At 40.7% G+C, this 25,713-nt stretch overlaps 1 protein-coding gene across 3 annotated transcripts in view; it reads left to right on the top strand.

Moving 5' to 3' along the window:
• The window catches only part of diaph3 (diaphanous-related formin 3), a 323,559-nt gene that overhangs the window by 47,206 nt on the left and 250,640 nt on the right, over positions 1 to 25,713 (top strand). For all 3 annotated transcript variants that reach the window (XM_058400944.1, XM_058400942.1, XM_058400943.1), the window contains one exon: positions 12,943 to 13,076. In XM_058400944.1, the coding sequence (XP_058256927.1) occupies positions 12,943 to 13,076 (134 nt within the window). The remainder of the gene's footprint in view (positions 1 to 12,942; positions 13,077 to 25,713) is intronic.

The following is a 25,713-nucleotide window of genomic DNA, read 5'->3' as shown; positions in this document are numbered from 1 at the left end:
CTCCATTCTCCTGCCTCCTCCTTTACATGTACGTGTGCTCTGATAACTAGTATATCCAAAGGCAAGGAATATGGAGGTGTGCCTGCCTAATGATGATGTGCCATATTTTGTAGTCTACTCCCTTTGTTTGCTGTGACTTAATAGAATCTAACAGATTGAAAGGCTGTTTGATAATGACTTTCTGTCAAGGATGTTTCTACCTCCACTCCCACAAGAGAGTTGTTTGTGACTGAAACAGATCAACATCTGAGTCGGTGGACATGCCCATGCAATAACATGGAACATCAATACATCGGTGAGCGTTAACAATAAAAATAAGGGAACATTCACAGGCCTAGTTTCGAGTCTCAATCAGATCGAGATTTCTTTAGGTCTTTATGGTTTGATTTGTTTTTAAACCTGAAAGCAAAAAAAAAAAAATGTTGGTCGTGTAGGGCTTAAAATGCATGTGAAAATAAATGACAAAAAAAAAAAATGAAACAATCCTTTCACAAGGGCATGTATAAAATCACCCACACATGAACTAGAAGTTCTTGAGAATAAATAGAATAAACGACTAGATCATTAAATAAACAGATTTTTGTGTTTGTCTGTCCAAATATCCCAGAAGACATCACATTTCTGCAGCAGTTGTTGCTTGGCTCATTTCTACAAAAAATGTCGCCCGCAGTCCAAAATACGTGACTCGTGTGGTTCACTTGATCAGGATTGAATCATTTTTTTCCACTGCAATTGGGAAAAATAGATTGATTTTCATTCCTCTCGCAGAATTGTCCACATGTAATTGAACATAGATCACAGACTAATTCCCGAGTTAGACATGATGAAAGCCACTCAGGTCCTGTAGGGACATTGATCAGCGCCGTCTCAAGATGGTGATTTTATACACGCGATCAGGACATTATGAGACTGAGGGAGAGAGGGAGAGAGGGTGTGCGAGATGAAGAAGTGGTAGAGAAGAGAGAGGAATCCTCTTGTGGGCCCAAATCGTCAAGCCCAGAGCTCTTAATTATATCCGTAGGTTGAAAGGAAAGTCGCAGCACTCCTGTCCTCATTTGCATTATGCATTAAGGTTAGCCTTTGTGTTGTTGAAGAGGGCTGTTTCAGCATCCTTTCCTTCAGCTCTTTCACTTAATGTGGCCACTAAAGGCCTAAAATAGAGCTGCGCCTACGTGGACTGCGTGTCAATAATGCACACAGACACGCACCGATCTGATGCACAGACACACTCTTTCTACACAGCCTTTATATTTATCACATCCAAAAATAATTCTAATGAGTATTTCGAGAAGGAGGTAGGGGGGGAAAAAACAGATCACATGTTAGAAAGTCTCCCTTTCACACGCGCAGACGCACGCTTTTAGAACTTGTTTTCTCTGAAAACAAAAGTGGCCCTGTCTGTTTGCTCGCAGGCTTTGGATATCCATTAGCCCTGTGGAGATGCACTGTAATTGTGACTCAGTGCTGAAATGCTCCCATGTGGCTATTCCACCAACAGATTACCAGCATGTGATGCCTGCGCCCAACCCACTCTGCACAAATTCACCTGGAAAAAACCCACAAACAACACACACACACACACAACTGTAAACCTGCTCAGAATAAAAGCAGTAGTTGTTTGCGTTTCATGAATGACACACTGAAAGCTAAAAGCCTTGTACAGCATTTCTTCAGGATTTATTCAGCTTTACTTTTTATTTAAGGAAAAGTAGTGGATATACAGTGCAAAGAATGATTTTTGTGCAGAACAGAAGTTTTCAAACAAGTCCCTCTAGGATTTTTCAATCTATATTTTAACGCAAAATGGAGTATACTCGGTCATATTCGCAGGAGCTTGCAATATTTTTAAAAAGATTTTTTTCCAGATTTTTTCCAAGATGCATTGTGTGACATTATCGCAGCACGCATTCAGGCAAAGACCTCTTCGAATTTCACATACGTCAAACATCAGTAGAGCTATCGCAGAAAGCCCATGAAATCATGGAGAAAGTGTATAATTAAGACCCTTCTTTAGATCATTCACCACAGGGGTTTCATGTGTGTGAGCTGTAATTGTGAATCTGGTCAGTCTTTCACATGTTTAAGATTTCAGTGATTTTCTACACGTTAATGATCTTAAATGTTCTGCCGCTTTGCCTAATGTAGGGTTAATATGTTTCACTTTTCTCTTTAGGAATATAGGCTTATTTCTAACAGAACACATCTTTCGCCAAATTAGGTGTCAGTCCAGAATTTTGGTGTACTGAGGCCAGCGTTGGCCTCCTGAACACTACAAGCATGGGCCATATCATCACAGCTTGCCTGGCTGAACTGAATGTAGCTTGTGTGTGCGTGTGTATCCTTTCAGCTTTGGGTGCGTAATGATGATTTGGCTCATAATGAGTTGCACGAACCTGAGGGATTCCTCCATCAGAAGCGAGTTTGTAAGAAGAGACCTGGGCAGAGAGCCATGTTTTTTGCAGACTGACCACCCTGGTGCACGGGCCAATCAGTGCTGCTGTTAAAAACTATGATTTTTTTAGTTAATTTGGTTTAGAAAGAGCCTGGGGAGATGTTTGGATTAAATGGGGATGCTTAATGAGCTGTGTTGGTCGTTTAGTGAACAATGCGATCTGTTTAAGCACGATGCAGCAAAGCCTATATAACCGACCGCGCCGGGCTTGTGGCTGTCAGCTGGTTTTACACTTGCAGCACGATTTTGCCTGCACCTGTAGAAGTAGCAGCAATGACGATTTAAAAGCAACCTTCACCAGATGGCACGTCAGAGCTGAAACATCCCTACACATCAGGTTCCCACCTTGAACTGTAAAATGTTTAGCAATTTTATGCAAAGCAACGCTAAACACACACTGACAAGCTCTGTCTCTTTAAACTTTCCACCAACGTCGTGATTACTGCCATGAGCTGTGTCTCACGTGCATCTCGTAAACTTCTGACCTTACAGTTTAAAGTATTTATTTATCTAGGAAATTCAGAAGACTTCCTTGAAGAAGACAAGAGGTTTTCGAAAGTCAAACGCTAATAGAAAAGCTATGAGACATAATGCAATCTGAGACATAATGCGAATTTGTTTAGCTTAAAGGAGGTAGATAATTTATCCGTTTTAAATCGTGGAGCTTTAGTTCACTAAAAGGCAGCTTTTTTAGAATGGGACTTGAAGAAACTTTTCAAAATATTAACACAAATTCCATCCATTTCTAATATTAATTTGTAAAATCAAATAATAAAACATAAGAGGAGTTTCTCTTCATCTATAAATTAAGCAACCATATGCAGAAACCTAGTTTTAGATTTAAAGCATGCTCAGAACATTTCTAGAAGTCACAACATGATGTCCTGGGCTTAATTGCATATTCACTGAATCATCATCATCATCAACTTTTGCATTTCAAAAGTGTTACATGAAGAAAGATTTTCTGAAGACACTTGGCACCACAAAGTAACTGCTTACATAACACGAGTAGTTTGCAAAATAATTTGTACCGAGAACGCTACAAAATGGAGCCTTGTTAGAGAGTAGTGAGGAGAGTAGACAGGCAGGAAATGGTTGTGGATGGAATAACTTTTTTGAGGGGGACAAAAGTGATGATCTCTGATTGGTTGTTGGGGAATAGTGCATTAAAGGGCAACGCTGTGACATGTCAACATATCTAACCTGCAGATCTGAGGTACAGAACTGTATCACATGCACTATAGCCTAAAAAGTCGTGGTGGTGTTGAGTAAACATGTGTTTGCTCCAGGAAACATAAGGCCAACCTCTAGATCTTTTCATGAGGAAGTGTTATCTGCCCTGTTCTGCATGCCCGAGCTCACAGACGCCCACCATTGGCTTCCCAACCAGAGAGCATGGCCAGTCTTGTTCTCCTGTTTCTTGGAAACAGATGGCTGTAGCTTTGTAAGGATTCAAACTCTGGCAGATAAGGTGACCTTTTTCTTTTCTCTTTCTTTTTTTTCTTCTTCTTTTTTTTTTTAATTAATTATTTTTTATTGTTTTTTTTTATTTATTTATTTATTTATTTATTTATTTATTTATCTATCTATCTATCTATCTATCGATCAATCTATTTATTTATTTAAATGTAAAAGACATTTATCTGAAGGTTTAGGTATAACCTGGACTCTTTTAACCTACACTGCCGGTACATTGCAGAATCACTCCACTGTGAGGCATCCGGTCCTCGAGCCTGCTTTATCATGGCATTTACACAATGATGTAATGATTCCACCATCATACGGCATCATTGCAGGCACGCACGTGTTTGGCTATGAACGACCAACATTGTGACATTCTGGCCTAACGGGCCGTTAATTAGTGTGACCACAGGAAGCAGAACAGGTTGATTGGACGTTTGATGTTTTTGCCCTCTTTTGCACTAGTCTCTGATTGGCCAGGAGAGGAACTGACATTTGGGAGGCATCAGTGACCTGTCCTTTAAATGGCTGATCAATTCCCTAAGCATGTCTGACATTTGCTTACTAGCTGCTATTTTCCGCTTGCATGTAATTATAGGCAGCATTACAGAGCACAGGAGAATAGAGGGAGAGAGGGAGAGATGCTGTCATTTGTGCCAACAAAAGAAAAAATATTGTTCTTTCTTAACCTTTGCTGTTTCATCATCTTTGTAATATACAACTCTGCTCCCAAATGGGGCACTGATTTAAATCCCGTGTACAGCCGGGCGATGTGTCCTGCTGTTGGGGTCAGATCCCAGAGGAGTTATGTGCCGTCTCTGGCCTGGTCCCCATGCTGTATTTGTGTTATAGTGTTATAGCGATCGAACAGTAGGGGTCACTCTCTCTCCTTCTGTGAATTATACATCGCTTCAGCTGGGACAGCCATTTACTTGCGCTTTGTTCTGACGGGTGGGGAAGACTGTAGCAAATTAAATCCCAGACTTGGGTGCGTAAACAAGAAAATACATTAAACTGATGCTAAAAGAAAAAAAAAATAAATAAAAATCAGCACTTTTTTCTATTTGGATGAACTAACTCACCAGCCATCAGATAATCACCTATCACAACATGCTAGATGCTTATTATATGGCTTCTTTACTATAAACACTTTGTAAACATTTCTCCATAATTCTGTCTTCGTTATCAAAACACTCGATAACATGTCTTATGATAATATGATCTTCAAAGTAAAGCCAGGATAATACAACAGTTACCTGAGGAGCTCTGCTTCAAGCTTTATTAATATCATAACCAATTCAGAGTTGGTCTAATTGGCCTGTTGTCTGGTTGCGAGAGCTTAGCTCTACTAGACAGCTCAGTCTGTAACCCAGGGCATGCCGCAGGATGTTTACCCTACTACCTTTGATTCCTGACACAAACCACTGCGAGCTTATCTTAGTTTCTGCTCTGTGTGCATCTGCTGAACACGAGGCCCTCCTGTTGCTCCTTTGGTGCTGCTGAGCAGCATGTTTGTAAAGATCTGATTGGATCCGAAGATCAGATTCCTGGTTTGACATGCAGCGTTGAGCCGGAGCAAAGTGGGCTCTGTTCTGTTAGATGCCGGTAATATAGATCGAGCCCCATGTTGCCTGTATTTCTAATCTAGTTCACAAAGAAGAGTGACCTCTCTCTCTTTTAGCCCCTGAGATGGTGGAAGGCTGCAGGATCAAGGTGTGCAACCAAAAACTCAGTGAGTGGCACATTTATACCCTCATGCAGGACAAAGAGGGAACAGCGGGGTGGGCAAACTGTAGATGAATATAAATTTTTAGAAAAAAACTACATTTCTGTGCATAGAGCTGGTGATTGTGATTTGTTATCATTCCACGCTCTTCACATGCCTCATATTCTTTATGTTGTCTGCTATGAGTGTGTGTGTGTTCTGTATACTAATCCTTTATGCCTACAAAAACCTTTATCACCTGTTTGTATGCTTTACTACAAAAAACAGAATACATATCTGATTTGACTGATTCAGCTGGAGCTCTGTTCCATCATCAGCTCCATTTAATCAACTGAAGTTGTTCAAGTGTATTACAAAAATCTATTTTCTTTTTGATTTTTTTCATAGTATTGATTACAATTCTGATTTAATCCAGTTGTCTCAGGTGTTGAAGCTACTAGGGCGGCTTGCACAGCCCCATCTCTCTTTATTTTTCTTTCTTTTCTTTTTTTTTTTTTTTTTCCTCTCAGTGAATTTTTTCTGTCTGACCCACAAAATTGAATCAAACCTTTGGTTAATGAGCATTGGTCAGCACATTTTTTAAGCAAAGTAGCTCGCCATCAAACAATTTCATGCGGCTTTTTTTCTCACTATCAATTTAAGCAAAATACAAATTTGTAATTATTTAAATAAGCTGCAGTTATTTTGAAGCTAACCCTGTAATTATTTACAGACAGTTAGTTGTTGCATGCGTGAAGATCATAGCCAAGCTTGCATGCCAGACCATAGTGACTGCTCTTGTTGATGCTCGTGGAATCGGGTGGAACTTTCTGCAGGATCTAATGGGATTGGTCAGAATGTTTGTGTGAGATTGGTCAGAATATCTGTCTGGAATAGGGATATGTCAGAATTTCTGTGTGGGATTAAACAGAATTTTTGCTAGCATTAGTGGGATTGGTTAGAATATTTTTTCTGTGTGGGATTGGTCAAAGTATTTGCGTGGGATAGGTCAGAATATCTGTCTGGGATTTTTCAGAATTTCTGTGTGGGATTAGATAGAATTCTTGTGTGGGATTGGTCAGAATTCTTGTGTTGGATTGGATAGAATTCTTGTGTGGGATTGGTCAGAATTTCTATGTGGGATTGGTCAGAATATCTGTGTGGGATTGGTCAGAATATCTGTGTGGGATTGGATAGAATTCTTCTGTGGGATTGGTCATAATATCTGTGAGATTGGTCAGAATATCTGTGTGGGATTGGTCATATCTGTGTGGGATTGCTCATAATATCTGTGCAGGATTGGATAGAATTATTGTGTGGCATTGGTCAGAATATCTGTGTGGGATTGCTCATAATATCTGTGCAGGATTGGATAGAATTATTGTGTGGGATTGGTCAGAATATCTGTGTGGGATTGGATAGACTTATTGTGTGGGATTGGTCGGAATATCTGTGTGGGATTGGTCAGAATTATTGTGTGGGATTGGTCAGAATATCTGTGTGGGATTGGTCGTCATATCTGTGCAGGATTGGATAGAATTATTGTGTGGGATTAGTCAGAATATCTGTGTGGTATTGGTCAGAATATCTGTGTGGGATTGGATAGAATTATTGTGTGGGATTAGTCAGAATATCTGTGTGGTATTGGTCAGAATATCTGTGTGGGATTGCTCAGAATATCTGTGCAGGATTGGATAGAATTATTGTGTGGCATTGGTCGGAATATCTGTGCAGGATTGGATAGAATTATTGTGTGGGATTAGTCAGAATATCTGTGTGGTATTGGTCAGAATATCTGTGTGGGATTGGACAGAATATCTGTGTGGGATTGGTCAGAATTTCTGTGGAAGCTCTGTGGTATTGGACAAACTTTCTGTTGGAGTGGCCAGCAGTAGGATTGTGGTATCTGTGGGAGTTCTCATGTTTTTAAGAGTATCTAGGGAAATCTATTCCCTGACTGTGACATATACTTTCTGAAATCAAATGTGATCAAAGTTTTAATATTTTTACTAAATTTTGAAGTGACTTATGATGATAATGATGATGGTTCCAGTGTGCTATACATAGAACTTTTTGTACTACATTATTCTACAGTCCATGTCACCCAGTAGAGGATGAGATCCCTTTTGAGTCTTGTTCCTTTGGTAGTTACGTCATTCAGTCTCAGTTTTCTCTTTGCCACTGTTTCCTCAGGCTTGCTCACAGTGGATCTAAATCTTTTCTGATTTCCGTTAGGATGCTGTGTGGCAATGTCTATGTTAACAGTGTTGTGTAAATAAAATCGAGACAGATGTTTAAGACGACTGCATATGTTTGAGGAGGCACGGTCGTGTTAATCTAGCGGATTACTTATCGTCAGGGTATTAAATTCTCTCAGGAACCTGTCTGGACAAAAACAAACACAGTAGCACATACATCTTGATCTCTATAAATACACATTCACTTGTACTCTGCCTCTTTTTGTGCCTCCTCAAACACATTAGTCGTACTACGTGTGACCATCATAGTGCTCTGACGCAACACAGCAGCATGCGGCCAGGAGGATGAGGCTCCACCAGCATTCGGTACCACAACAATAGGCTGAGGTTCAGCCTCATTTCTGACTGTAAAACAGATTGTGAATTAGCAGGTGTCCTGCATGCAGGTGTGGGTGTGTTGTTGCATTGAGAGCTTTCAAAGAGCTGCAGAGCTTATTTTCTCCATCGCTTACTTTAGAGGAACACCACTGAATCACTTACTTCCGCTGATTTTTACCAGTTATCCGTCCTCCACCGTTACATTATCAGCCACAGTCAAGATGTCAATGACGTAACACCAGGAACATACAGTATTTCTTCTCTTATAGCCAAAATCTCTGACAGGTCATCAACACCTACAACTCAAGGATAACTTGTTTTCCCTCTGCCACCCACACACTGGTCTATACAAATGATGTGGGCTGTGGTTAGGGCTGCTTTGTTAAATAATATTGGGGAGATGACTGGCAATGGAAAACCTGAGTGCAAGTGGTGGTGTTGTTTTTTCTGCTTTTAAATGTTATATGGATTAAACTGTTGATCTGATTTAAAAGCATGGTGTAAAAGCAGAAAGTACACACCAACCAGGCATAACATTATGACCACTTACCTAATATTGTGTTGGTCCACCCCACAAGAGCTGCAGTTTTGGAGATGCTCTGATCCAGTCATCTAGCCATCACAATTTGTCCCTTCATCAAACTCGCTCAAATCCTTATGCTTGCCCATTTTTCCTACTTCTAACACTTTGAGGACAAAATGTTCACTTGCTGCCTAATATATCCCACCCACTAACAGGTGCCATGATGAGGAGATCATAATGTTATGCCTGATCAGTGGCTTGATTATCCTCCAGCATACACAGATCACCTGCTATCGTCTGGTAGCAGGGGAATAGAGGCGAAAAAGCTGGACCGAAAAGAAAAACACAAATGTTTGCTTCCCTGTTGTCACCAAAGCAGTCACTATGGTGACAAAGGAGTTCTATGTTTGCTAAAAAGGGAAGAGATGATAGAAGAAATGAGAGAGAGAGAGAGAGAGAGAGAGGGAGAGGGAGAGAGAGAAATATGCAAGCACCAGGGAGAAAGATAGATTCAAGGGGAGAGTTATTTTGTTGGGAGCAGCTGCACCTCATGTACCTAGTGATTAAGACCTCAGTCTCCCATGGCGTAGGTGGCGGGGGGAACGACTCGCAGACCAAGTGCATTATGCAAAAGGATGGAGCTGACCAGTCCTGTGGTGAAATGGCCTGCTTAGAGCGGATGAACACGCTCACCTTTTACTTACACGTGTGGTTTCACTTTAAAGGGAGAACATTTGCAGGTAAAAATAAAATGGAAAAAGAACACTGGGCAAAAACAAAGGGTGATGAAAGTACAATTAATATTTTATTCTTAGGGTGCTTTCACACCAATTAGTTTGTTTTCTAAGGCTCAATCAGAGCTAAATTGATACTTCTTGTTTGCTGTTTAGTTTGATTTCATTTGGTTTCACACTGCGCATAATTAACCAGAATAAACCAAAGCACAAAGACAAAAAAAACAAACAAATAAAAATTGGCTGAGGGACATGTTCATAAAAGTCTGGTTTGTTGTTCGGATACAGCGATGTTTCTTCTGTTTTCTTATCGTCTATGGAGTTCCAAAAAGAGTCAACTCATTTCAGGACTGACTTCGACAGTACTTATTTATTTTGTATACCTTCACCATCCACTTTATTAAGAACACCTTTGCACATTTATCCAGTTATTTGATGGACATGGTTGTTGGTGTTGAGTTTTTCAGAAGCTGTTCATCTCATTCTTTAGAGTTTATACAGAATGGTGCAAAAAACCTTTGAGTGGAGATCAGAGGAGATTTACCAGACAGGAGTCCTATAGTAACTTACATAAGCACTCTTTACAAATGTGTTGAGCAGAAAAGCGTCTCAAAACACAAACAAGTCAATCCTTGAGACGTCTTTGTTTCAGTTGAATAGATCACACACACTGCAATTACTGCAGTCCAGTTGATTCAGCATTGAGCGACTGTACAGACTGCCTCACTCAGACGCACTCAAATCGGTTGCTTTCATGTCATGAGGACCAAACGCTGCATATGTGAAAGCACTGTTGAGAGAAATGGCTTGCGGTACATTCTGGCTTGCTGTTAAATCTGTAAGTCAAAGTACTCTCCACTGTGATGTGAGGGGGAGCAAAAGCTTTTTCTCACATAAAGAGTTTTTCACTCTCATTTTCTCTCTCTCTCTCTCTCTCTCTCTCTCTCTCTCTATATTAGAAGATTGAAATTTTACTTCGTTACAGTTCCCCCCACAATTCCCTTAAGAAATACACCTCCTTCTCTCTTTCTCTTTTCTGTTTTAAGAATGCCCTTAATGTCATTAGACAGAAATATAAAATTTGAATCTATGTGCACATATCAGCTAAAAAGAAGCATGTGTGTAACATGTGATGTCGAGAGACTTGGTTCCAGGAGAGGGAACGCTTCTGCCGTAATTTCATTTTCTGTCTTCCGAAGGTTTGCATTTTTATTTTAATAGGAAATGTAATTTCACCCTGTAAAGCAGAAACAAAGTAATTTGTTCCTGGCCAGTGCTTCTATAGATAAAGCAATCCTTTACAAGGGGGGGGGGAGAATGCATCTGCTTGTACAAATCACGCATCATCACATTCCTCATTAGAGCGCAGGGTCCGTGAAGACCATAACAACGCTTGTGTGTTTACATGCCTGTTTGGCGAACATAGGCCTATTACTTTAACTCCATCTCAGCAAAGGGAGAAGAAAGCGTCATCATGCTACTTTTTCCACATCTGGAAAAAGTAGCACATGGATACAACCAGTCTGTAGTTTGTTTCATCTCTTGATGGGTTGAAAATGACTGAACATGGTCTCAGTTCAAATCTCTGTAGCGTAACCTTTCATAGTAAGACAATATTTTTAATAAATGTTTGTCTCAAATCTTCAAGTCTCTTCAGGTTTTTGGTTCATATTGAAGTTGATCCCACAAAAACAGTTGATTTTACTAATTTCAGGTATTAAAAACCAAGAGTCAAGCCCAAGGCTGTTGAGTTCTAAATGATTCACACGACAAGCGAAATTTATTAACTTCACTGTTTCAGTTAGTGAGCCAGCTAAAATGCCCTTAATTTGAATTTTCTTTTGGTTTCAAATTGCATCTCTTGAAGCACTTGGACACATCTTTCCAGTTATCTGGGGTCATTCGTTCTTCGGACATCAGACATCTCCGGCTTGGAAACCCATCCCTGAGGTGTGTCGAAGAAACTGTCCGCAGCTCATTCTTCAGCTTTGCCGTGTCAACCATAACTGTCCAGGCATCACTGCATAAATGCAGGAGGTTCTGAAGGCCTTCATCTTTTGCATGCCTGTGATTCCCAGGAGTCTGTTGGTCTCACACAGTGACTGAGTTGAAAAGGCCCTGATGTCCACCTCTATGGGCTTGCACTGTACTCGCCACCCGTCTGCAAGATCATCAAGTCTGCTTACTTGGCATAATAGGCTTCATTGGCCTACCCCATCATCTTCTGCCAAGCAACTGTAAGTTTTAGCATGACCGCATGCTTTAATGTTTCTGAAACCAGCATCATGTCTAGTCTCAGGGTGGTCTCTCTGATGTGCTCTGGGAATTGGAGCTGCTTCCTCAGGTCCACCTTTAATTGCCAGTGCCCGTTCCAGTGATTGCTTCTATCCTGCTCTGACTTTGGTGTTTACTTTGCCGTGCCACCAACAGTAGTGACTTTCACCCAGAGCTTTGTTTTGATCCACCATTCCTATTCTGAGTTAATGGATATGCTGGTGATTCAGTCTTTCCTGAGCTAAAGAGGTTGGATGGACTTGGTAGGACGTCATAGATGGACTGGATTAGAACTTGATGTGAAAAGGCTAAGACTGCAGCACCTCGAAAAAAAAAAGGAGTTCTTTCAGTCTACAACCTGTTCCCCTCTTGTCCATGTACCTTGTTGGCACATTCCCACCTCCTCGCCGGCATGCAGCTCCTCAACCAGTTGGTGCCTTGCTCTGGGCTGAGTCGTAGTGGGTTGCTGTAAAACTTGGCCAGATGGCAATGTCCCCATCAGAGCTGGTTTTAGCTGTGAATCAACCTGGTCCACTGCACCCTGAAACCTTTCATTTACTTCCAGTTCGCACTTCGATGACAGAATATCGGCTCATTAGATTAGTTATGGTGTCTCATTTAGGTTGACATGAGCATTGATGATATTCTCACATTGTGACAGATTATCTGTAATAGACTGCTGGATCTTAAATCAGAATGTCAGATGTCATTTACTGAATGATTTGGATTGTAATATATGAATTCTACCTGACTTATTTTTATTTAATTTATCCTGAACTATAGATAATCATAGAGAAGTTACACTTACAAATTTCTGTTAAATTGTATTACCATCTTATCCCCCAACACACACACACACACACACTTCTTTGCACTTGTCATTTGCCTCATCTTCCAAAACAATTCTGGGCTGATTTGATGATTAATGGTGTAACTACTCCACATATGGTTGGCCAAAAAAAAGAAAACTAAAAAAAATGAGAACAGTACTGAAATGCTGAAGCTAAGAATATGACAGAAGAACAGTGTGCGAGTTTTCCTGGGTAGTGAAAGTTAGAACTTCGGGTGATGGGAACATAGTGTGTGAGCAATGTTAGATTTGAAAATGGCAGGTTTAGATCAGACAAGTGATTAAAGCACAAATCTAGGACTAATCACAAATCTCCATTTCTATTTCTCTCTCTCTCTCTCTCTCTCTCTCTCTCTCTCTCTCTCAGGGCAGTCTGAAGAGCAGCAGCCGTCAGATATCTCCTCAGGAGTTTCTCAGTGAACTGAAAAGTGGAGCGACTGATGAGAGGCTGTTTGCCTGCTTAGATTCCCTCAGAGTCTCTCTCACCAGCAATCCAGTCAGGTACACACACACACACACACACACACTCCTGTCATTATGTCCTTTCGGTTTGCTTTAGAATATTAGTGTTATTCCATGGTTTGATGTTTTAGAACATGTGTATACACACACACACACACACACACACACTCTGCCCTTATCGCCTCTCCTGACCCACCTTTGTTGACATTTGGCTAATATCTAACTCCTGTGCCAAATTCTATGACGCTAGCTTACAGCAGCACTGCACGCTGTGAAAAATTAATATGTACTGCAGATGGGTGCGATGTTGGAGTTTCTCTCCCCTGCCTCATAATTGTTTGATGCCGATCATGGCAGGCTCTCCTGCTGTTCGCCCATATTCCTACCACAAACATGAACCAAGCTCCTCCATGAGGTGGGGTGATTAATACTGAAATAATTACAGCTTTTGGGATGATTAAAACTACCTTAAACGCAAACTTGTTTTTAAGATCCAGTTTGCACCAAGGGAGGTTTGGTAGGTTTGAGCTCCAGGGGAACAAAAAAGAATAAATAAAAAAATAACAACAAAAAAGTCATCAAACAAACAAACAAAAAACAAATATCCCTGATGCTTATTAGTTGGTGTAAATTTCTTACGGTCTTTTGTCTCGTCTCGCATGTCCTTTGATGGATTCTGTTCTCCAGGCTGCCTCGTAGCCCATTTAAAACAATTCATTAAAAACTTTCATTAAACAAATATTCATAAAAATTGACTTAATTAACATAAAACAATACCGAATGGAAATTTTAACGTATGCGAAAGCAGACTTGAATCCCTTTTTTGTGGTCCTTTGTCGTATAAGGTGTTTCAGCAACTTTGATCACAGAAATCCATTAGGCACAGCAGTTGTGCACGCTGCATGTGTTTGTATAGATAAAATTATTACATTCATTTTAAGTTAATTTGGCCGACTACTCTAAGCACCGTGGCCAATTTTGTCGGCCGGCATTGGTCATCCTTAGACTAAGGTTGGTAGAGTCAAACTGCTTTCATCCTTTCTGCATCCATTATTGGAGTAATTCATGAAATGTCATGATTTCTATTAGCACTCCTTTTGGTGTTTGGGCACGTTCCGTCTGAGAGCGCAGCCGGCTGAGTGATCCGCAATCAGCGAGCAAGGCCAGCCTTGCGTTGCGGGTTTGGAGATAAGCTATTACTCCTGGTCTGCGTGCCTCCCGGTTTTGTTCCCCTCGCAAGGTTAAAAAACTTCACTAAGCAGTTCAGCAATCCAATCTTGGTTTTTAGCATGCGCTGTCCAGCTTCTAGTGCCACTACAGCTACACGAAGCTGGCGCTGCTCTTTTGATTAATCCACTTTATTTCTGTCCCGTCTGCTGATTAAAGTCCGCAGTGTCCTAGAGACAGAGTTCATTTAGTTCGCTTGCTTGTTATTCATCTCACAGCGGCGACACACGGCTCTAAATATTGCCAACAGTTGACTCAGTTGCAGAAAATCTCTCACAAAATCATTGCGCTAAATTGGGCTTATTTTTTTTTTTTTCTTGAAATTTCGATCTACTTGCAACCGTTTTCCAGCCTTTACAAGTATTCTTGAGACTTTAATAAAGAGTTCGCTTAGACTATACATTAGAAATGGCAAGAAGGGAACTCCTGGACACTGATTATTCATATGGCATCGATGACCGACCAGTATTAGTATAAATTCTGGAGAGACAGAAGGTCAGAGTCCATTTAACATTTGTGTGTGAAATGTACCAGTGTCCTTTACTATACTACACCGATCAGGCATAACATTATAACCACCTGCATAATTTGTGTCAGTCCCCCGTTGCTGCCAAAACAGCCCTGACCGTCATGCATTGTGTATTCTGACACCTTTCTATCAGAAGCATTAATTTCAGCAGCATTAACTTCTTCAGCAATTTGAGCAACAGTAGCTTGTCTGTTGGATCGGATCACACGGGCCGGCCTTCGCTCCCTACATGCATCAATGAGCCTTGACCGCCCATGACCCTGTCACCAGTTCATCACTGTTCCTTTGTTGGACCACTTTTGATAGATACTGACCAGTGCAGACTGGGAACACCCCACAAGAGCTGCAGTTTTGGAGATGCTCTGATCCAGTCGTCTAGCCATCACAATTTGTCCCTTCATCAAACTCGCTCAAATCCTTACGCTTGTCCATTTTTCCTGCTTCTAACACATCAACTTTGAGGACAAAATGTTCACTTGCTGCTTAATATATCCCACCCAATAACAGGTGCCATGATGAGGAGATCATCAGTCTTATTCGTGTTTTGCCTGATCTGTGTATATAAAAGGGGCTAAAGTATGTGGACACCTGACTGAGTTCCCCTATTTATCTGCCTTGCCCAAAAGTTTACCACACATTTGGAGGCACATGATTTTTTGGAATGTGCTGTAACATTAAGATTTCCCATTAAACTGGAACTATGAGGCCCAAACATGTTCCCACATGACATGTTTAGCCATATGCTTTAAATTGACATCTAGTGGAAACTCAAGAAGAGTTTTGGGTATTATAAGCAAAGGGGGACTTGATCTGAATAATCAACAAGCACATATGGACGTGATTGGTCAGGTGTCCTTTTGTGCTTTTAGTGTATCTCCGTCTGTCTGTTGTTTGCTACCTAAACGTGGTCTCTTGCTGCTCTGCCAGCTCCAATTAGCTTGAAATGGTTTTGTCTTTGTTGCTACACACTTTGAGCTCAAATCCTGTTTCCTTGTCAGTCTCAGACACTCAGAGAATATCTGATAGCTTTACTGTACTTTTCTGGCCACAAGATTTAGCTTCTTTAAGGTTGTGTTCTGAACAGCTGTCCTCATTTCATCGTGAGTATTTCAAAATAAAAAGAAAACAATATTACTGGGATACGAAAAAAATAACAATCCTCTAATTATATGTAAAGGAGAGCATCACGTTTAGTCCACATAGAAGGTATTTAACAGCTTCCACGTCAGTCAAATTCCTTCTTTCTGTGGAAGTTCTTGGCTACATTTTCTTTTAATCGCACCAGTCTCTAGTGAATGCTTGAAGTCTGGTTTGCAAGACAAGTCTGGAAACTCGGTTATAATCGAATGTTAAATTCTGTCCAATAAATCTTCAAAATATGCAAATTTATGGAGACCTGGAGAAGCATATCTTAATCTCAATCTCTCACATTTGTGTTTGCAAAGGAACAGACCTGCAGACCAGATTTTTTAGTTCAAAAGCAAAGTTTAATATTTAATGCAAATTCATTAATAGAGAGAAAAAAAAACACCTTTTCATTTTTAACATACTATTCAGAATTAAAAAATAAAAATAAAAAACATGCCAGCATTGATGTACGTGTGCAAATGCATGGAATGCTCCTCTGCAAGGCCCCTCTATTATGATGAAGCCTTCAACCTTAAGACTTCTTGTGCAGTGTTGCATAGAGAACGAAAAAGGCTGCCTTTTCTTCTTCTACTTTTTTATTTTTTCCCTTCACACCGCCACCAAATTCAAGCCACATTCGAATTCTGCAGTTTAAATAGACTAGCACCTTCTGCCCTTCAAGCAGGCATATGGATTTATTTATTTATTTTTTCTCTTTTTTTTGATGCTGGATAAATCTTTCGTGACTTGGTTCCACCTTGTGACACATGCATTATAAACTCTAATCTCTCCCATGTCCCAATTTAAAATTTTGACAGCTATGACAGCAAGAATATAGCACCTCATCAATGTCAAACCATGCGTTTAACTGCCTGCTGGCCAAGGTGATGATCGTACCATCTGATGCTGAATTTCCTTATTTCAGACTGGAAACGCATCATAATGTTGTGGAATCGTAAAGGTTGTGTGGACGTGTTGTAGTCGGGGGAATTTATATACGTTGTCTCGTAAACAAGTGATGATTTTTGTAATACACTCAACACGTGTGTTTTTTATTTTCTCTTATTCTTCCCTGTGATCCTGCAGGTCGGTGGCCAGCAAGCCTCAGCTGTCTCTTCTTTGACTCATGCTGGAAAATTTCTCTCTCTGTCTTTTTCTTTCTGTCTATTGCTCTCTCCTCCACGCACACACACACACACACACACCCTCCCTTCGTCCTGTGTCTCTCTGTCCTTAGACAGAGGGCGTTTTGGCTTTGGACCATGGCCAAGGTGCGGAAGAGGCATAATTTATTCCTATATTCCTCTTTTCCACTCAGGCAAAGTGTCTGATTGGTCTAGTGAGTGATGTTTCCAATATCTGCCCATGTTACCATGAGTGACATTGATTTCTCCCTCACTCCCTGGTCTCTACATCTCTCTTTCCCTCTCTTTTTTTAGTATCAGTTCAGAAGTTCATCCTCAATCACAGGGCGGAATGCTAAATGGTTTTGAAAAGACACCTGTTCTGATTTGGCTGGCTTCACTGCGCTCCACTGGTCATGACTGGTTAAATATTGAATATGTTGCACCTAACGAGGACTAGGCCGACTGGATGGATGATGACCTTTTCTCCAATCTTTCATTCCTTCTCCTAGATTAGAGCCCCGTCTCCTCTTCAGGATGGCTTTTAAATGAGGGCAGGCCTCTCACCGCTCGTGAAACAGATTGGGCAAAGAAACAATATCATCAATGATTGCTTCAGTCCTAGCGTTCACTGCGCTGAATTGGAAGTTGAAGCAATGCGGTTGCGTCTCGCTCAGTAATATTACAAGTGGATTTCCCCGGACGGGAATTCATGCTGATGTTTTCTGAAAGGTTACCAGCTAGAGCGCCATAGATTCCTATCGAAATTCAGGGTGTGTTTCGCTCTGTCATTTGCACTGAGGTATTATGGGTGTAATCTCCGGCGCTGCTCCTTGCTCGATATTCACAGACAGTGTGGAAATCATTTTCCCTGTACCACAATTAAAATCCAGACCTGTTACCGCCATATTGCTAAATTAACAAGGAGGTTCTCAGTTGGTTTCTCGCAGTCAGAATGCAAAATCTGTACAAAAGGAATGAAAGTCTGTCTCCTGGCATTGTCGAGAAACTCTCTCCTTGAGCGGTCCAGAACAAGAAAGCCATTAACATGTGCAGAAGTCCAGAACAAGGCAGCCATTCCCACTTTCTTTGTTTTTCTGTCTTTCCCTTTTCTTTCTACTTCACTCCATTTTCTCCCCCTCTTCCTCCCGCTCTCTCACGCTGCGCAGACTTCCTCATTTTCCCCTTTTACCTTTGTATCAGATGTGCTCCGTCCTGCCGAGTATGACGGAATGTAAAGTGGGTAATTTTCCCAGGCCCCAATAAAGCTTGTTGTCCTCCTGACAAAGAGAAGAGCCGGCTACGCAAATGTGTTTTTACTGTTTTTACGTTTGTCGTCTATTCCTCCCCCTCGTACACTTTCCCTAACATTACTCCAGCTTCTTAAAGGCCCGGTAGCGTATGATGTACTAGTTTTTGCACGGCAGGTGACTGTTTCTGAAGTGTTTAACGTGCCGGCTATAAATAGGGTGTTATGGCACTTTTGTGTTATTTAGCATAACTGTGTTTAAGTGTTGTGTGAGACAGCAGTGTGACAAGATTCTCAGTATTTCTCACACCTCGCTGTGCTTGAACGCTAGCCAGAGGATCTGTGTGTTTTTTGTGTCTTTTTGCTATTTCACTGTTTATCGAGAGCATATCTAACATGGTGGAAGGTGAGTGATAATTGCCAATCAGTGACAAACAATGAGGTGTTTAATGTGTGTTATGACAAGAGGGTTGTGTTCTTAGTTTATAGCTGTTTTCACACGTAGACTGAATCAATTCTGGACTTGTTTTAGGTCGGAACACTGGTTTTCTTTTTCCCAATTAGAATTGTCTGAGATGGATTTTCCCATCGTTGTGATTTTCCGTTGTTAAATATCGTTATAAACGGTTTCATTGTCTAGACCCGGTAGCCTAAAGATACGAACAATTCCACCATTTTAGGGTTTAAGGAGACTACGAATACTATTACTAACCGATATTACAGTATCATCTTCTCGTACCTTTCCTGATTTCTGACTACAGGCTGTGGTCTGGGGAGGTTCCCTTTACAAACATCTCCAGTGTTGGAGCGTGCTAAACTTTCTGCACCTCCGGGGTCACTTCTATATTTTCAGGTCGTTTCCCTTCACAGTGATGTGTCAGAAGAGAGTGATGCTGAAAGAGTGGGATTTATTCCGCTCGGTTTTACTTCCACAGACAAAAACTGAAGTAAAATCCAGCAAAGTAAAGCTACCTTCCTCAGCCCGTCAACCTGAGCTGGTCTCTTAAACAACCAGTTCCTTTCCTGTTTAAGTTGAGTTATCTTCTAAAATGCTTTCTTTGCATATCCCATTCTTGGAGGTTGGGGTCAAAGCACAGGGTCAGCCATGATGCAGTGCCCCTGGAGCGAGGTGGGTTGGGGGCCTTGGTCAAGGGCCCAACAGTGGCAGCTTGGCAGTGCTGGGGCTTGAACCCCGATCTTCTTATCAACGACCCAGAGCCTTTAACCACTTCAGCTACCACCACCCATCAGGGAGTGATGTTACAGTAGAACAGCACCTACATCCTCTCAGGTCTGTAACTGTAAAAGTGTGTGCTTGCAGTCACGGTTTATGATTTTATGTGCTCTGCACTTTGAACATGCAGAGATTCAAAGTAAAATTGCCATTTAAACGCCACAATGAATGCAACATAAGCCATTTTCTCTCAAATACCAGCTTCTGAGGAGGGTTATGCACAATGTGTAAAACTTATGTAATATAATATTGATGATAACCATCCCTGGCAGTGTAGGGATGGTGTTATGTTTTATTTTGTTACATGCTATGATTGTAGTCAACAGATTTTGGACTCGATCCCAACAGGGTCAGGGTTTCTTCTTCCTAAACAGCTTCAGTCTCGTTTTGGAGTACGTTAGGCACGTTTTAAGGCATATGTATTAGTAACAAGAAGGACTAGACTTCTTTGTGGTGGAGGCATCCCTGACTTCTACTTAATTTGTCCCTTAATCAAATCCTATACTCTATTCAGAGAGGATCTATCATCTGCTGTTTTGCGGCATGAAGTAGAAGAAACCGCTTCAGCGGCGCTGCTGTGGCGTGGCACGGCACGTCTGTGACCCTGTCACTCTCAATAGCGCTTACTGTCCCTTAGGGTTTTCCCCAGAGAGCAGCTGCCCATGTTCTGCCCCCAGGGGTTCTAGCCTGCACCCACATGCAGCCTTTCACACTCCGTCGATCTAACTCTCTCTCATTTCCAGTCTTTTTTTTTTTTCTTCTTCTTTCTCATTCCCACACTCTCTTGTGCCTAAAGAAATGATAAAGGAAGGGAGAATAAGTGCAGGAAAATAAAATGAACAAAAAAAAAATAGTATATGACAAACAGTGTGTTGTTCTGCATTATGAAATTGGTTGTAAATTTTTCTCTTTACTGTTTGCATCAACTGAAATTGACATTTTATTATTGATATTTATGGCAGACACATTTGTGTTGTTTAACATTAATATTCAGTGTGTTTGCTGACAATAACAATCCTGGTGACTGTTGATAAAACCAGTAACTCGTAAATAATGATATTTTATTCTACAGCATGGCAGAATTGTTGAATCAAAGAGTGTGCATTTATTTCTTATAACAGCAGCTCTGACAGTAGGTCCAGCTGTAACGTAAATGATATTTATAATAAATGCGCTTGTTCAAATACGTTATCTTTCCTACAGTACTTATATGTCGGACAGTCAATATGATATAAGACTAATAATAAATGATTTTAAAAAGTGCCTTTTAACAAAGAATCATGCATAATGGATGTGGTTTCCGCATGAAGCTTTTCCATAAGGAGAGGTTTATTTAACATTTATGGAAGGAATCTCGACTATCAGTGCTTCGGAACAGTCAGTGAGTTCCCCGACACGGGAAAGTCTTCAGGATAGGGGAATTTGTGCTTTCCGGTTCCTTAATCACTTGACAAGGAGAGTTTTTTTTGGTCTTATTAACTCTGAGAGAGGAAAGAAAAGAGCAGCTGGTCAAAGAGGTAAGGTTTATAAGCTGCTATAAGTGATAAAGCAGACAAGTTAGTTTCTGTTGGGTTTCATATCATTTAATGCACCTAAACTGGCTGTGATGTAATCAGAAACTTCAGACAGTGCTGTGATATGTAAATAATCTATGATGGGTGGATTATTTTTCTGTATCCTGCCCTGTTGTTTTATTCCTTCCTCATTATAGTCCAGCTACCAGCCCTTCTCTCCCTTGTCTTCATTTTAATTTCATCCATCCATCTATTTTCTATAACCGCTTTATTTCTAATTATGGTCACAGGGGTCTGCTGGAGCCTATCCCAGCATACATTGGGCGAAAGGCAGGGGTACACCCTGGACAGGTCTGTTTTAATTTCAAAGTAGTTAAATTTTTGTATTGCATTCCTAAGAAACAGACAGTGCAGATAAGCTACTATATCACCAGCAGTATGTGAACACCTGACCATCACACTTATATTGTTAGTCCCATTCTAGCACTAGTTCTGTTCATTCTACTAGATGTTGGAGGCTGTGGCTGTAGGGATTTGTGTTCATTCAACTACAAAACATTAGTGAGATCAGACACTGATGTAAGAGTGAGGAGGTCTGGGGTTAAGTCAGTGTTCCAGTTCATCGCAAAGGTGTTGAGTGGAGTTGAGTCAGAGTCAGGGCTCTGTACAGGACACTCGAGTTCTTCCACTCCAACCTTAACACACCATGACTTCATGGAGCTCTGTGCTTTGTGCACAAGGGCATTGTCATGCTGGAACAGGGTTTGAGATTCTTAGTTCCAGTGAAGAGAAACTATAAAGCTACAGCATACAAATAAATTCTATGTAATCCTGTGCCTCCAACATTGTAGAAATTAACAGTAGTTTGGTGGTCTGATGCTCAGGTCTCCACATACTTTTGACCCAATAATGTTTTTAAGATCCTCAACAAGCACAAAATATCTCCTTTAGATAAAACAAGGAGGAAACTATGAACGGTATCAGACATTTGGGTGACAATAAAAAAACAATATAATTATTCATTATCATTATAGTATAAAGTCAGACTGAGTGTCTTAAAGAGGTGTTCTGTATGAGCCAGGGAGTCTTCAGCATCAGTTATTAGGTACATATGTCTACAGTATACTGGCGAGATTGGCCACTGAATCAAGGGTAACACGAAAATATCTCGTTTTGTGAAGGTGTGTTGTTGTGGGTCCGTCTGCAGCGGCAGCAGTGAGTTCTAAGTGCAGAAGTAGAGCAGGACTATCAGAGCTCATTTCATTCCAATTCATTTACTTCTTTCATTCCAGCTTCCACATGTGTGTGTGAATGAGTCACTTGTGCTTATAGTGTACTCTCTCTCTCTCTCTCTCTCTCTCTCTCTCTCTCCTCTCATAAGTTTACTAAGATAAGGGGTCTCACACTCTGTGTGAAACTTCAACACACCAGCCTTTGCTCACCATATGGGCCAAGACATCAGTGCGCAAAGCATAATTGTATTACACGGTTGTGATAAATGGCACTGACAAACAGGTGGAAATTGTTTTTTTGATATTATATTAAACCTGACCTTCAGGTTTAAGGCTTCAGATTTGTTATTTTGTCAGAACATAATAGCATGTGTTGGAACAAACTCAATATGCTATGCAGGCAGAGCCTCAGCTCTGACTTTGTGACACTTCAGGAATACAAACCGCTCAGGCTGCTGGTCTGTTTCTCCAATTCTTTTCACCACCCTTCCTATTCATTATCTATGACAAGGGCTTTATTCTACCCTTCTCCAAATTTCCAGACATTTCCACTGAGGCCTGAGGGTGAGAGAGATGCCTGATATCAGAGGTGACTTTGGTATTCGCGTTTGTTTTTTGGACTCAGATGAACGAATAATATTAGATTATTAAATGGCCCAATCAGCTGGGCTTCTAACATTAATTGGTCTTGTATCTGATTAGTGCGAGCCTGGCAGTTTTAACTGAAGCTGTTGCCAAGCCGTCGGAGTCAGGCCTGCAATTACAGCAATAGAGCTCATTGAGATAGACAAGAGTACTTGAGTGAAGAGGAGAGGAGAAGAATAAAGGAGGCCAGTGAGAAGTAGATGGACTTAAGATAGCGTGTACGCTACAGAGACAAAATGACTAATATAGTTTTAATACGTCGGGAACGAGAGAAAACAAAGAGGAGTGGGAATGTAGAGAGTTTGGGCCTTGGAGAGTTGAGTGAAAATGAGTATAAGTTGGTGAGCTATCAAACAGTTTTCCCTCTTGAGTAGAAGAGTGACTCTGCGTGATGATACTCGCTCCCATGAGCCGGATGAATTCCCTTGTCTACCACTTGTAATTTATATCTGTTAATTGTCACTGCTGCGTTCCAGCTGAACAATCTGATGAGTTATATTAAGAAAAAAATAACGCAGATCAGTGTAGATCCTCATGTTGTTGCCATTGTGGTACTAGTTAGCATGGACCTTTTCTTTCCCTCCAAAGAGCTAATTGTGCACCTCACATTAAGCGTAAAAGCTGTTTATTTTAAGCAGCTAAACAGATTAGCAGCCGTGATTGCGATGAGTGAATGAGCTGTTCATCAGATATAGGAAAATGTCTTTCTTTGTACCATTCTCAAGCAAACGTGTATTATTTTTATATTTTCAGCTGCTGGGACAGAGTAAAGTGTGAAAACAAATGCGTTATTCAGCCGTGATTTGTGCTGCAAGTCAGCTGCAGTTTGCAGAAATTCCTGTGAAAGTGATGGATTTGGTTGTGCTTGCTCTCATGGCTAGCATAATACACAGTGTCAAGCTCAAGCTGAGGAGCTAATTTCTTCTGGTGTAGCCTTGTCCTGTGCGTGGATACACATCATAACTCCTTTTATTCTGCCAAAAACAGATCCATATTAGTTATGTGTGCATAACTGCATGGCGTAATGTATTTAAATGTCATCTACCTGTTCTTAAAAAAAATAAAATAAAGAAAAATTCTACATCAAATTTCTTACACACATCATGTCTGGAGACTGCGACTCCCTCCCGCTGCCTCTGGACTCGTCCTGAATCATACTACAGCAATCTCCGGTTCTACATGCAGGTGATGTGACTGCCCTGAAAATGTTACTTTACTGTTAATGTTACTTTTCCTGTTTTCTGTCTCTGGTCCATGGTCCTGATGCCTTAGTGGAGCTTCCCTACGTATGAACTTCACAGGAGTTAAACTTTTTAATTCCCATAATTACTGGTCTTTTTACAAAGAGGAGACAGCAGGGGACACTGCTGAAGTGTGTGACATTTAGTAAGAGCCATTTGCTTCCAAAAACACAAAAAAGTTAGGGGTTTTAATGGAGGAAAAGAGGACAAGAAAAACATGAGGGACAACACTCTCTACTCTGTGTTTACTGCATTAAAAAAAATTTTTTCCAACTACAAAAGGTATAAAATACCATAAATAGCATCAACTCTCACAAAGTTGATGTTGCAAGAGTTTAACAAAGCATAAAGCTACATTCTCTCACACACACACACACACACAGATTTTATGGCTGGACTTTGCCATACGTTGTACTTGTGTTCCTGCTACTGGTTGCCATAGTAATAATGTTTCAGTGTGTGATGCAACTAACCTTCCACTTTTGAGGACCAGTCTGGACATTCTGGAGGCAGATTAAAATTCAGCAGTGTGTATGTGCATCATATACGAGATGAAGGAGAAGTAGTGTCTGCTCTTTGCCACGGATCAAACCACTCTATTGTCTTCATTCCTATTGGTAGTTGCTGCACTGAATCCTTCCACATTTACATAAAGTTAAACTTTTCTCAAGTTGCTGGACACACCCACATTTAGTGCTCAGGTCACCAGAGGTCGGCAGCTCTTATTGAAAATGAATGATTTCCTGTCACTTTGTGGCTGCAAGCCGCTCCATATGTATAGCATAGCTCTTTTCCATCTAACATCTGTTACTGTAATAAGCTCATTTCAGAGCTACCTCCACCGCCACTGCTGCAGGACATGGCATTGCTGACCAGACCTAAATGAAACATTTATTTATTTTTTTTTTTCAGCTTATAATGACCATATGATAAATACTGATGATTTAAAATTCAGTGATTTTATTTTAATTTGATTTTTTAAAAAATATATTTATACACCGATATGTAAAAGCACTTTTTGTAAATTTTCTCTCATTTTTCACCCCTGGCGGTTTTAAATAGTTGATTGTTCCATTGACACCGCTAACCCATGGTGTTGTTTTTAGACTGGGTTATCATACTATGAAAACTTAAAACTGTAACACGTCTAAATGGCGGTTCATGTGTTCACACGTGTGTGTGTGTGTGTGTGTGTGTGTGTACAGTTCCTCAGGCTTCTCCCCCGGCTCGCCGCAAGCAGCCTCTCTAACTTCTCAGCCTCAGGGCTGTATGTGCGCCTTTGTATAAATTCATACAGCGCTTGCCAGCATTTATTCATTCCAGATTATTTGTCATGGTAACGGGAAAGAAGTATGACAAGCAATACTTTTAATAAGCAGGAGAGAAGCCCATACGTCAGAGGTATTTCAATTAACCAGTGGCGTTCGCAAACCTAATGGCTTACTGTAAACAGTCACGTCGTCAAGTCTTTCAGCTGATACCCTCACACTTCCATTCTAATCACTTCAATTAAAAAAATGAAGGGATTTGTAATCAGCAAGCTCCATAAGGTC

The sequence above is a fragment of the Hemibagrus wyckioides genome, linkage group LG10 (genome assembly GCF_019097595.1).
Source record: "Hemibagrus wyckioides isolate EC202008001 linkage group LG10, SWU_Hwy_1.0, whole genome shotgun sequence".
Taxonomy (NCBI): Eukaryota; Metazoa; Chordata; class Actinopteri; order Siluriformes; family Bagridae; genus Hemibagrus; species Hemibagrus wyckioides.
Note: the sequence above shows the minus strand (reverse complement) of the source record. Positions and strands in the feature narration are given on the sequence as shown.